Source organism: Anneissia japonica, unplaced genomic scaffold, assembly GCF_011630105.1.
Source record: "Anneissia japonica isolate Jap-2015-1 unplaced genomic scaffold, ASM1163010v1 scaffold1525_len913038_cov183, whole genome shotgun sequence".
In the NCBI taxonomy this organism is placed as follows: domain Eukaryota; kingdom Metazoa; phylum Echinodermata; class Crinoidea; order Comatulida; family Comatulidae; genus Anneissia; species Anneissia japonica.
Window position 1 is genome coordinate 633299 of NW_022728504.1, and position 14760 is coordinate 648058.

The window sequence follows — 14760 nt, forward strand, 5'->3', positions numbered from 1 at the left end:
CACATAAAGTACACTGTCCACATGTGCCTGCATGCATACACATTGTATAAACGTACATATATGTATACATACAGGCGCACAGACTGCACATATACATCTTAACATATAGATCTATCTGTTTATATTATATGCATACATATGTTACTGCAAAATGAGCAAATTAATTTCAAAGTTATTTTTTATGGTTGTTATTTTCAGAGGACAATACATTTTTAAACAATGAAGATGTGTATAAGAGACAGGTTACAGCATAATGCAGCCAACGCTAAGGTAGACGGAAAATATAGGGTATTAAATGAATATCTCTTTTATGATTATTCACATTGCGATTTAAATTAATTGTTAGTAATTTGGTTCTAGTTAAATTACTGGATCTAGGGATGATGTGCAACGCATCAGACATGATTTGATGTATATATATGCTAACTATATAGATATATATATGCTAACTATTCTACGGCTGATCAAGGTTGATGACGTATGCCTGCCGAGCCTGCGCCACTAGGTTAGCCGGTGAATGCAGAGTGTAGGCCTGGTTCTAATTCATCATTAAAAATAACATTATATACAGAGTTTGATAGTGTTATGTTTCTGTCTCTTATACACATCTAAGTGCCATGGCGTTATTCACCCTGTTGCAGGGTCTGTAGGGCGGTGTTTCTTCGTAAGCTAGAAGTTAAATCTTACATTATTACCTAGAAAGAGAATAAAGTTGGTATACACGTTGACATATGTACATTATTACGATCGTTATATTGAATTTCTTTCGAGCACAAGTCAGAGTTTGGCTCCGATCCAACAAAATTCCAGTCCAGGCCTAACTTAGCCCAACCTAGCATATCGGTAGCGTAAATACAAAGGAATTTCGCACAACTCTGATTTTACATACGAATGATTTTTACTCTCGGCCCGTAACGTACATAAATGAGGGTTTCTACTGTAGCTCTCTCAACAAGCTAAATTTCATCTGCGTTGATCTAAACTTTTTTGCTCTCCCCAACGATAAATGACCAACATAACTCAGAATTATACCTGTCTCTTATACACATCTAGATGTGATCAAAAATACAATATTCGAACGAGTACAGTGACGTTAACAAAATGTTGTGTGCTAATCTAGCGCAAAGAACTTTCAATTTCGTAAGTTTAAACGTCATTTTCTCGTATTTGCAGAAGTTCCGACGGTTGAACTTTTTTTTGGTGCTTTTAAATATTATTATAATAATTATCATAATGAGTGAAAGTATTAGGAAATTTTCGGAACGGGACTGAACGTTAGGATTTTCACCCCATGGCCTATTTATTCTACAACTTTAATCACACGCCCATACACAGTAGGTGGGCGTGTGCAAGATTCTGCATTAAAATTGAAAGCTAATTATGTGGTGCATTACGTAAATGTAGAAACTTTTTCCTTATGAGAGCAATCATACAGACGACCACCGTATACAGTACAAACGCGTCATTTTGGCGTAGTGTAAGCCTAAGTAATAGCAGGATCAATAGTGCTTATTCGTCAATATTTCATTGTACAAAGTACAGCGATTTTTCTCAACCATTCATAAAACAGCTTATAACTGAATAAAATATTGCTTAAGCTGTTTGTGCTGCACTGTCAATTTCCATACTCCACAAAGAAATAACTTTGAAATGGCATTGATCATGCTATAAAAGAAAGGTGCTTCCACAGAAAATTTAAGCGAAATTTTACATCAATAAAAAATTATGGAGGCTTTTTTCAACCAAATGAAAATTAACATGTATGTTCACAATATATTTTCAGGACCACCAAATTTGCCAAAGGAATTTTGCTTATTGCCTGGATTATGAAAAAAATCCCCTACCCTCATCATAAAACACACACACCCCGCTCCAACACACACAACAAATCATCACTGAATACACCGGTGAATACACCACCTTCATATTGTAATTTAATGATAACCCCCAATTAAAAATGTATTTTATTTATTTTATCAAATCTGACACTAACATTAATCTACCATTTCATTATTTCCCCCATAAAATAAGACACTGACACCCACATTTACTTTTTAACTTTATTATTCATATACATAAATTCTGATGTAGGTGTAGTACGATCGTATTTTAAACTAAAAAAAAAAACCCAAAAAAAAACAACAAAGTCCAAGTGCTGTGTCTACAGCCAATCAGCGCTCTTCTTTTAAACAGTTGTGACATATGAATTTGTACGCGCTCTTTAGTAGCGCGCTGGCATAAATTGATAAAACTCCTCTAAAAAAAACCCTGATAACACCCTTTTTTACAGTCTTTTCTACCATAACTTTGGAACTGCTCATCAGATCAATTTCCTCCTTTTTTAAAATAAAAGATCTATCTTTCATCTTTCTAATGAGATGAAATAAAACGAGATAGATTTGTTTTATCTTGTCACTTTTCAATTAAAAGTAGGCAACTACATTGGACTTCCAGCGAAAGCAGATTTTTTACCTTTCGCGGCTCATGTTACCAAATTCTAATCAGAATAACTCGGTTTCTTTCTCTCTGTAAGTTGATCTTTATTCTTTGTGATTAGTCAATATTTAGCTCTGTCACTTTTGGAAACCAATAGAATCAAGCCTTCCAAACACCATTGACTGTATTGTATACAGGCGCTTGTTTCAGCGTAATCATTTTCCTCCGGCGACTGATGTGAAAACTGGAGTGTGCCTGGTGTTTGTTTGATACGTTAGACCCTTTCTATTGCTCTTTTTACTTAATGAAATATATGAATGGAAAGCTTATGATTAGTAGATTCTCATCATGTAAGTATAATTAGGTTTGCAGTTATAATTTTGCTTCCCTCAAAATTCACATGTTACAGTGAAATAAATGCAATTGTTCGCGGTTCACTACGTACAGTAGCCTACATCACGCGCTGAACTCGCACAGGAAACATTGAAAGACTGGAGTGTGCCTGGTGTTTGTTTGATAAGTTAGACCCTTTCTATTGCTCTTTTTACTTCATGAAATATATGAATGGAAAGCTTATGATTAGTAGATTCTCATCATAATTAGGTTTGTAGTTAATTGTGCTTCCCTCTCAATTCACATGTTACAGTGAAATGAATGCAAGCGTTCGCCTCACTACGTAGCCTACATCACACGCTGAACTCGCACAGGAAACATTGAATGATACGCGCTAGAAAGCAAGAATTAATCTGTTCTGTTAGGTGCTGTTTTTGGCTCTTACAAATTCATATGCCCCTGGTTTCCGGGGTATTTTTTACTTGACGCCACAGAGCATGTGGATCGAGTGAAAAGCACAGAGCATGTGGATCGAGTGAAAAGTGCCATGGCGTTATTCACCCTGTTGCAGGGTCTGTAGGGCGGTGTTTCTTCGTAAGCTAGAAGTTAAATCTTACATTATTACCTAGAAAGAGAATAAAGTTGGTATACACGTTGACATATGTACATTATTACGATCGTTATATTGAATTTCTTTCGAGCACAAGTCAGAGTTTGGCTCCGATCCAACAAAATTCCAGTCCAGGCCTAACTTAGCCCAACCTAGCATATCGGTAGCGTAAATACAAAGGAATTTCGCACAACTCTGATTTTACATACGAATGATTTTTACTCTCGGCCCGTAACGTACATAAATGAGGGTTTCTACTGTAGCTCTCTCAACAAGCTAAATTTCATCTGCGTTGATCTAAACTTTTTTGCTCTCCCCAACGATAAATGACCAACATAACTCAGAATTATACCCAAGCCTAATCTTGAATCGTATAGATTATCATTTACCTACCTTTGCTCCAAAAATGTAAAACTATATACCATTTTCAATCATCGGTTCTGTTATTTTCCATTTCAAACATTTCATTTTATACTAATGTTCCACGGTTTCCAAATTAATTGACAGTTTGCACATAATCAATGCCATCATTTTTTCTTTTATTTATCTCCACAAAATTTTACGTCGTCTTTAATATTTCTTTGTTTAATTATATTATTATTTTATTTTTTGATTATTTGATGTTTGTATTTTGAGTTTTATATCAGCATACAGTAAAAAAATGAATAAAAAAACCCATTTAATGGACATAAGTTACTTCTTCAGGTCACCGAACAAGACCCAAATGAATGGAAATTTAAATTGAATTTTCATGAATTATGAGTTTGAGAAAGTCATTAAATAAGGTTCTCAAAATGCTACTTTGTCAGAACTTCGGGGGATTTTCCTCTGGATCACACTGGAACCCAAAATTTCTAATAAATTATTGGACGAAAGTCAGATAATTTATCGGAAACGGCACAGATTTTGATAAAAACCACTTTGGCTAAGGTAAAATCATGGTACAGTACATGCAAAGAATTTGTTCGGTACCCGTGGGCACTGTTACGGCAGTCATGTAAGTTTTGGTTAAATTTTTAAATTACCTGGCAAGGCCAGTTACAGCATAACGCAGCCAACGCTAAGGTAGACGGAAAATATAAGGTATTAAATGAATATCTCTTTTATGATTATTCACATTGCGATTTAAATTAATTGTTAGTAATTTGGTTCTAGTTAAATTACTGGATCTAGGGATGATGTGCAATGCATCAGACATGATTTGGTGTATATATATGCTAACTATATAGATATATATGCTAACTATTCTACGGCTGATCATGGTTGACGACGTATGCCTACCGAGGCTGCGCCATTAGGTTAGCCGGTGAATGCAGAGTGTAGGCCTGGTTCTAATTCATCATTAAAAATAACATATACAGAGTTTGATAGTGTTATGTTTAATGCTGCTATGTTGATATAAGAATAATTTAGGTTCATTATGACGCATGTTTTATGTGGTAGTATTGTTAATTATGTCTGCAGTGGACGAAAGTTTAGACTTGTTTACGAAAGGATTACAAGCTCGCGGTGTTAAAAATCTAGCCTAGCAACCAGTTGCTAAGCGACCTCAACTTAAGTGCACAATGAATTAGCAATGTTAAACTGTACTAGACCTAGGTAGAATTCTAGCTAATAGTGGAATTTAATTACAGCATTAGAAAATTCAGTTACTATTATTGTTTGAGAATATTATTGGGTCTATGAATATTCTGAATAATGATTCATTTGATGATTTACTGTTATTTATACTTATATTTGATTACAATTTAATAATACATTGTTTGGTACTATATTTCGAAATTGCAGGATAGCACAGGCTAACAAGCCTACTGATGAAACAAGTTTTCACCTTTGGATATGGAATGTTGGATTTGTGAAGTTGCATAAATCCTATTGAAACTAAAGTGTCAAGGCTCCTTCGTCTTTCAATATCGTGTATCGTGCCTGTTGCTATAGGCACTTCTTTGTGGGAATGCTTATACTGTTGTAAAAAAAAAAATAGTCGTATTAGGATCACCTGCTAGGACTGCAATACAGATGTTTTGATGTTGAACACATTGCATTGTGGTCCATAATTTTGCATGATGAGAAAAATAATTTGAGGGAATTTTAAAGATATTTTATTGGAGAAATTATAATTGCTGCGGAAACATGGACTAAGTTATGATGTTTACAATTTTATATCATAAATTCAAATATATATGTTGCATTCAAAAAAAAAAAATTTAAGATGAGAAATGTAATATAGAGTTCAGTTTTTAAACTACAATATTGTAAATTTTTTTTTCAGAATTGTGAGGGTGATAACTTTGAGACACATGCTTATCATTGTGATCAATCTGTGAAAGAATGCTGTAGAGTTTGTGAGAAGGGACAGTACAAGAGCGGTAGTTGTGTGCATCATAAAGATCATGGAGAATATGAATATAAGTAAGTATCCAGTTAGCATATTCTACGCGGATGGGGGGGGGGGATGGTGTGATTCAGGGAGGCAAAAGGGCCTAGGCCTCTTCCCCAAAAAATGAGGGGGAAAAAAAGAAGAAAAGAAAAGAAAGCATAGAGGGGCGAAGCATTTGTACTCCCAAATGAGTTAATTTTCAATTTAAATTCCACCAGTATCTGTTTTAAAGCATTTATAACAAAGCTCTCCTGGACCCCGTCAAGGTAGGGAAACCCTCAAAACCTTCTCTCGACCATATGATCTTGCCCCCTTCAGACTCATAGACACTCATTGACACACACCCCACCCTGGCAAAAAGATTTTGGACCTGCCACTGTAAATGACAATGAAAGTTAAAGATGTATTGTCCCATACAAAATACCAAAAAATTTATAAAATAATTATAAAATTTATTTTTGAAATTAACTTGCTTATTTCAAGTAGCAACAATTATCAACCTAAAATAAGTATATTTAAAAAAATGTTTACCCTAAATTTACAGCTAAAAATGATAGAAACACTTAGTCACTGGAAGTGTTTTATTATTTTTATTCATAATCCAGTATTACAGATCAGGGTACAGCACATTTTAAAAATTCAGTAATTTTTATGCTCAAGTTAATTTGTATTGGTGGAACTCACAGACTGTTGTGTGGTCCTATAGACACAAGAATTTGAAGCAAAATGATCTTAACTTAAAATAGTAAAAGCCAGAAAAAAAGAATACTGTATTATAAACACATAAAGTACACTGTCCACATGTGCCTGCATGCATACACATTGTATAAACGTACATATATGTATACATACAGGCGCACAGACTGCACATATACATCTCAACATATAGATCTATCTGTTTATATTATATGCATACATATGTTACTGCAAAATGAGCAAATTAATTTCTAAGTTATTTTTTATGGTTGTTATTTTCAGAGGACAATACATTTTTAAATAATGATACCAAATACCTGATTTCCAAACCCTTTTTCGGGGGTACTATAGAGTCTATTTTAATGGTTTCTCATGTATACACATGGTTTGTGATATGGTACTGTAGTTCATTGTGGCTATGGAGAGCTTGGTGAAGTTAATGGGGAGTTGTGTACGTGGTACACCTTGATTGTTTACTCCTTGGATTTGCTGAAGTTGTCTGGCTATATTAAATAGGTTGAGGTTTTTTTCATTTCATTTATTTGTCTCAAAAAAAATTACAATTTACAATAAAAGAAACAGCAAGGAACAAGCACAAACAAATGCCTTTGTTTGAGGCTGATGAGGGTTGTCTATTTGATGTTCTACTTTAAGTTTAATTTCTTTTCTGGATATCTACTGGCCCTCATTAAGGACTTGAGATGCTGGAGTTCTGGCTGAATAAATGATTTGCTCCCTGAGGAGTGTCTGACTGATTTAGTTGCTGGTGATGAACACATTTTTTGCTGTGAATCTTTGGTTGGTCAAATAATATGGGGTATCTAGATGGTCGAGATAGAAGTACAGTCTTTGGTGGTAGTTCTGCCCTGTGGAATGATAATGGTTCTTCTGTAAAGCCTCATTTACACTATACATGATTATGACACGACAAAGACACGATACAGATGTGCACAGTGTTGAAGAATACAAACTACACGATATGTCGTCGTCGTGTCGGAATCGTGTCAGGTGTAAATGAGGCTTGACTCTTTTTTTAGTTGCAACTGTAGTGTTCACCATAGTTTACTGAAACATCTGTATCGCTAAGCATACGTGTACTACTGTCACTATATAAGCTGACGTGGTGTTTCTGTCAAGTTTTTAGTTTCTTTATTTTACAGCAGAAACATGTTCATTAAATCTAGGTTTATCGCTTTTAAATTTGTATTGTTTATTATATCCTGTCGATCGTTTGGATCTATTATTCATGATTTGAGTTACAACCGTTACGTTAGTAACGACGAATGTAGAAGACTGGAAAAACTTCTAAAAAAATGCAGAAAAGCTGAAGCTGATGTTAATTTCTTGAATAATTGTAAAACTTTAGTGTTTTCCCCAAGTTTATAAAGAAACATGTGTTTTTAAATGGTTATTAATAAACCAAGGGTTTCAAAAGCTGCCGGTGCGCAACGGAATCCTCTGTGTACATCCCACATGTGCGTTGCCTACTTTTTAGGCTGTGAAAATCCCCATGTACACACACCGATACATGGCTAGGCCTAGATATATTTACATTTACTCAAAACTTACTTTATATTTACATTTACTCAAATCATAGCAATTGTCTAATGCTTGTTTATTTTTTATAATCCGATGTGACACTGATGATGTTAATTTATCTGTTTGATTGGCGATCTCGCCGCACTTGTAGCGCATACTCAGAAAACTTCGTGTTGACATCTCTCACTCATTGTCACCTCTGACACTTAAGTGACCTCATGAATAAAACTTAACCTAACGCAGTCTGTTTAACGGTTTCCAATTGGATCGTTTAACACTGTCCAATCAAATCTTTTGTTTATAAAAAGTTGTAGTCGGAGATCGCGGAAAATGCCCCTGAAGATGTAAAGGAAGAGAAAATTGATGGTTTTATTTTCAAAAAAGGTGAAAAAGGGTAAGTATTTTATTGAACATGTGGTGGTAGTGAATTAACAAAACAAATAAAATGATTCATGAGTCTGACCATGAATGACGATTGCTGGGCCTCTAAAAAGGCCCGTGAGGTTTTGCTCATTCATTAAGCTTCGTTCACATCAAGCCCGGATTCTGGTCCGGAGAAAAAAATCGTGAAAAATATGTTCACTGGTAAAGAATAGGACCGTTCACATCAAATTTGTACGATTTCTAATCCGGACTCCGGATCCGGATCGATGAATCTGAGAGCCATTTGTATCCTGAAATAGTACGTTTTTTTCTTGGACCAATCAGCAACAAGCTTGGTTGGTTCAAACCAATCAGCAACAAGCTTGGTTGGTTCAAACCAATCGAACGCTGTACGTACTTACCCCAAACAACCGTGTTCCGTGCGCGATGTGAATGCAACTTTCAAAAAACGTAGCAACTCATGATTTTTGTCCGGGCTCCAGAACCAGATCTGGGCTTGATTTGAATGTAGCTTTAGGCCTCTCTTATCTTAGTCTGCTAGGATGCCTAGTGCCTAGAAGAAGAGGCTAGCTATAGAATAAAAATATTGACTATAAGCTAATACAGTTGAGTTAGGATATAGGGTAGTAAAACTAATAGTACTATCTTCAGTGCATGCAATCTGTTCGGTTCCAGCAATTAATTATTGTGGATAACCTACACATTGTTTACTTACAAGGATTATTTCACCATACATAGTAAATTGTACTTAATAAAAACTTACAGATTTAAGTAAAACAAATTGACAAACAACATGTCATGTGACAGGGCCCGACTGACAATTGTAATTCAACTCCTGGCTATCTTAGGCTTGTCTACCAGGAGTAGTAGTACTGTAATTATTACTGGTAATGGTATTTTTTAAATTATTAATGATGATCATGTAGCTGAAGATGATGCCCAGCCACATGTTGAAGACCTATTGGCTGAGGGCCATTTCATAAAAGGTAATTAAATATAGGTAGAATTGTTAATTACTACAGTAACACTTCTGTAGGATTGTTATTTTCAATTATTAAATTATGTAAGCTTATACATATTGCAATGATTTGATTATTATAATATAAAAATAATAATAATTATAAAAATATAATAATTAAATACATTATATAATAAGTTTTTCACTGGATTATTAATACAGACCTAGCTAGATTTGTCCAAAAATGTATTTAGTGATGCCTTTTTTTATTTGTTTTTCATATTGTTATTTTTCAGATTCCAACTCATGATACGGTTGTAACCGATTATATCCAGGAGCAACCACACAAATGATATGCAACAAGTACCTTTATATACTTCTATTTATTATTTTCCACAATATGTGGAACAGTACTCCAGGCCTGTTACTACAATAAATACATACCTTGCAGAAACAAAATGTTTACTGTACTTCAGTAATGTCTTGATATCAGTCATTTTGGATTTTTTTTAAATAATAAATTCAATTATTACAAATTATTACTTTTGTATTATATGTCTGTTGTATTAAGGTACAACTCAACATTATGACCAGCTGAATAAAACCAAAAAATCTTACAAAAACAACATTAATTTGTTTAATAAAACATATCCATAAACAGAGCTCCAAGAAGGCAGGAGAGGCCATTTCCTGGCATCTAAGAAAAAAAAAAATTCCGGACCATGCCCCCCCCCCCACCCAACTCTGAACTTTGATGATAATTTGTGCACCTGCTATTTTTCAGATTCAGCCTCCTACTTCCAAAACTTTTGAAATCCCTGAAAAACATGTGTTTTTAACCAGTTATCAAAAAACACATATTGTTTTCCCCAGCAGAAATGGTCTTTCAGAAAGCATGTATTTTGTGGTACACTTTTCAGCTGCAACATAATACCATGTTAGTCATGACCAACTTGACCTATCGTTTGATCGTGTCTGCGGAAAATTCGGGGTGAAGAAAAAATTAAACCAACAGGATGACATGCTTTAGGCTTAACATAATTTGTTAATAATTTTGCAGTGTGCTGTTGACTTCTTTCGCAGCATGCGCTGTAGCTCACCGGAAGTAAGTTCAACTTCCGTAGTAATTGTAAGCTCTGCCCCCACTCCCTACCAATGCTCGCATTACAGTGTTTTATTAGTTGCACTTTTCATTAGAAAAACTTTCCAAAGGAATTTAACCGTTTAAAAAAAAACGTGTTTTTTGGCGGTACTCAGCAGAAACATGCCCTGTATTTTCACATTGGTGTGTTGATTATTAATGTTAAATGTGCAGACTGTATAGCGTGTGAGTTCAGTAATATTCAATCATATTCCCTTTTCCATTTAACTCCTCAATTAACTTTTCTATTTTTAAGGTGTTCAAATTGCGAAGAAGGTTTATATCAGAAAGATAGAAATGTACTTACTTCCTGCAAGATTTGTAGTGCTCCATCCATAACTTGCTCACCAGATCAAAAGGTAATAGAAATATAGTTGATTATTATCCTTGGCACACATTACACATGCATTGCATTTGGGACACTCTATTAAGTGGACACCCCTACTAAGGGGATAATTTTTTTATGAAACAAGGGAAACTAGAGATATTTTGTTCAATAGAACAAAATTCGAGCTCAATTAGGCTATTTTTTTACCCTGATGGCCCCTATATAAATACTGATGCCAGACATGTGCGTAGGAGGTGTCACTGGTTCTTAATGACCAAATTTGATTGAATTCGGTTCAATCGTTTGCCATTAGTAACATTTTGAACCTTTGACCTATGAACTTTGACATATGGGGTGAAGAGTATTTTTTCATGTTTAGAAGTTCCTAAGGATCATTCCTGGTAATTTGAGCTCAATTGAGCTATTTTGAAAATTTAACCCGATGACCCCATGTGACTCCTAATCCAGACTGGGGTGTAGGAGGTGTCGCCGGTTCTTAATGACAAAATTTTATTGAATTTGGTCCAATGGTTTGCCATTAGTAGCATTTTGAAATGTTACTAGAGAGAACAAAAGAATAACCCTTTAATGACCTTTGACCGTAAATCGCTGAACACAATAAGACCCTACATTATGCCAATACATATGTGCCCAGGACAAAACTGTGTTATGATATTTGTGACAGAAGTCTTTTATTCACTTTTTTGTATGTTTTTTACCCTAATGACCCCTATGTGACCTTTGACCCCAAGCAGTGAACCCCCATGTATGAAAGGTGTCACCGATTATACTGACCAGGTTTGGTTGAAATCGGCACAACCGTTTGGCACTAGTAGCGTTTTGAAATGTTGAGAGAAAAAAAATAAAAATTACCCCTTAATGACCTTTGACCCCTTATCCCTGCCTTATGCCAATGTATATGTGCAAAGGACAAGACTGCTACGTTATTTGTGAGACAAGTAGTCTTTTATTGGATTTTTGGCTTTTTGACCCTAATGCCCCTTATGTGACCTTTGACCCCAAGTTGTGAACAACACATAAATGGGAGGCGGCACCGGTCCTACTGACCAAGTTTTAATAAAATCGGTCCAGTAGTTTGCCAGTAGTAGCCTTTTAAAATGTTGCCAGAAAGAAAGAAACTGCTAGGAAACAGAACCCGGTCAGCATGCTGCTGACTGGGTAAAGAAAGAACTGCTAGGAAACAGAACCCAGTCAGCATGCTGCTGGCTGGGTAAAGAAAGAAACTGCTAGGAAACATAACCCAGTCAGCATGCTGCTGGCTGGGTAAATATGCTGCACACTATGGTTCAATTCAGGAGACAACCCTGTTACCGTAAAGGGGATACTTTTATTTGGTCCTGAATGTGTCCCCTTAATATGGGTTCTACTGTAATTCTTCAAGACATATCAGCATGTTCTATGTTTATTCCAATTTATAGTTTTGCGTATTATTTTTCACAAGTGTAGCCGACCTATTCGATTTTCATTACCATTGAGTGTAACATGTTCATCCAATACAACAAAAAATAAGATAAAGTGCTTCTAATCTTAGATGTACCTGTTTCTGAGTTGAAAAATATGTTACTCATCTGTTAAATTTACGATAAAAATGAATTAATCGGTAAACGAAAAAAGCAGGTCAGCTTGGCCTATGTTTTCATCATGGGTGGAATCAGTGGGGAAGGGGCCAGGGCCCCCTTAGAGAGAGCTGCCCTCCCCCCACCTGTTGGGAGATAAAAGATTCACAATTTATCAGGGAGAAAAACAATTATATTTGTTTTCCATATTAGCAGACTTTAAAATCGATTTGATAAGCCTTTGAAACCCCTATTGTCATATTTTTCAGAAATTCACCCCATGGACCACTTCTGAAAGATTTTGAATGATGCCTGACCACGTCCATTTCACTCTCTGGCGCCACTTCTGGTTTTCATACAATTATTGTAAAGCTTTCTGGAGGAAAATTGAAAGATTGATTAAAAAAAAAAAATCCTCAGAATATTATTAATCTGAGATATTTTTTTATTTATAGATTCATTGTAATAGAGAAACAGGAGAGCATGTTTGCCAAGGTATGTTTTTTTTTAACTTAATAAAAATGTTTTTTCTTGCTAATTTTTCACTAGACAACCGGGCAACATGAGTATAAATAGGCTAGCCCGGAGCAGGTTTTTTATTTTATTTTGTGATATAAGGGGGGAGGGGGCCAGATCCCCTCCCCAAATCGGCCCCTGCCCCAGTGTGTGACAATGAAAGCTCTAAATAGGGCCTGGCTTCAGCTTACTGCTACTTAGGCCTAGCCAGCCAAGGTTGTTGAGAAGTCTTTGTGTTACTCATGCTTACATAATTACAAGTCAGATTTTTCAGTTGACGTTGACAATATGCATTTCATTTCATATCCCTTCGTGTGTATGTACACATGTGAAGCATCGATTGGATTTCCTCCTACAACTAGAGGTACATAACAAAAATCAATACCAATTATCAATTTGCAAGTGATGCATGATGGGATTTATAGCGGCCCTCTGAAATTATTAGAATCAACTTACTTTTGACTATATGTGTTTATACTGTAGGCGAATACATTGCCTCACTATAGAAAAAAATGGTATGGCAAAGGGACCATCAAGGGTAGCGTATGAAAATTTACTCTTTTAAAACGTGAGACTTTGCTTTGTCAGTCGAAATACTATCAATTTAAATCTAAAAATATCAACTTCAAATCAACCAAATCTCGTATTGATGCTTGTATTTCCTCAAAACTTATTATTGCAATCCTGTATTATTTGGCCTCCCAAAGTAGTTAAAAGTACTACTGAAGACAAAGAGAGAGGGCTCACAAACCAGGTGACTATAAAGCAGAATTTATTTATATTTATTTATTCATTTATTTATTTATTTTGTATCTTTTTCACTACAATGTTAGGCCTATAATATACTGTAAGCAATTCTTATTTAAACCAGTTTTTTTGTTTTTTTTTTGTTTTTTGTTTTTTGTCTTTACAGTAGGATTGGATGAAAACCCTGTTAACTACAACCCTATAGTCTAAAACAGTAACAAGCATAATTGGTGTTTTGTTTATGTGTTGAATGACAATTTGTTTAATTATCATTTCATTTCAGCAGACATACCTACGCCTACAGGTAAGCAAATTTCAGTCATTTAGAACATGTGATAATTTTTGAAAAACTATTTATGGTAAAACTAGTGGTGGAAGTCTTATCAGGGTTCGAAATAACGCTATAATCACAACCTGTGAATGAACCGTTTGTACAGAGCAAAGTCCCAATAGCGTTGTCATGGAGATTATCTATTAATTAAAATGACACACCAGTAAAAAGTGATAGTTATGAATACTTAAAAATCGATTGTAATCAACCTGAAATAAGAAAGGAACTCAAAGCAATTATTTCTATGACGGCTCTTTTTTCAGTAGACGTTCAATTCGGATTTGGTACGTCATTAGATTCATATTAGTATACATGTAAATTACACTCACATTCCCCAAAAACATTGCTAAAATTTTCAGAGAATGAAATTTTAATTCGTTAGATTTATTTTAGATTTGACTCTAAAACAAAACCATGAGGGTCTCTCAGGGGTTTATTTATGAATTTGAGTAGCAGGAGAAATTTGAAAGTAACAGGAGAGTAAATTAAAATAGGTCGGGGTATAGGGGGGGGGAAACTGCCTAGGCCCCCCTCCCCCCCATCGGGGTCCAGGGGCAGAGCCCTGGTCGGGGGTCAAGGGGGGAAGCGCCATTGCCTCCAAGGTTTTAGAGCCCATTTGATGGAATTTCTCTACATCATTTTTTTTTTAAGTTTTCAGAATCAACTACTGAGCTGTAAAAAAGTTGATATTATTACATATTCTTCATACATAGGCCTAGCCTAAATAGATACTGTAAACCAGAAACTTTCGCGAATTGATAATTTCGGCCGTTTTCGCGACATT

General features: G+C 35.2%; 1 protein-coding gene across 4 annotated transcripts in view; it reads left to right on the forward strand.

Annotated features, from left to right (window-relative positions):
- The window catches only part of LOC117114232, a 59559-nt gene that overhangs the window by 16364 nt on the left and 28435 nt on the right, over window positions 1-14760 (forward strand). For 2 of the 4 annotated variants that reach the window (XM_033257837.1, XM_033257839.1), the window contains exons 3-6: window positions 5652-5791; window positions 10734-10836; window positions 12838-12877; window positions 13929-13949. In XM_033257837.1, coding sequence (XP_033113728.1) covers window positions 5652-5791; window positions 10734-10836; window positions 12838-12877; window positions 13929-13949 — 304 coding nt within the window. The remainder of the gene's footprint in view (window positions 1-5651; window positions 5792-10733; window positions 10837-12837; window positions 12878-13928; window positions 13950-14760) is intronic. The other 2 variants (XM_033257838.1, XM_033257840.1) reach the window with 1 other exon arrangement.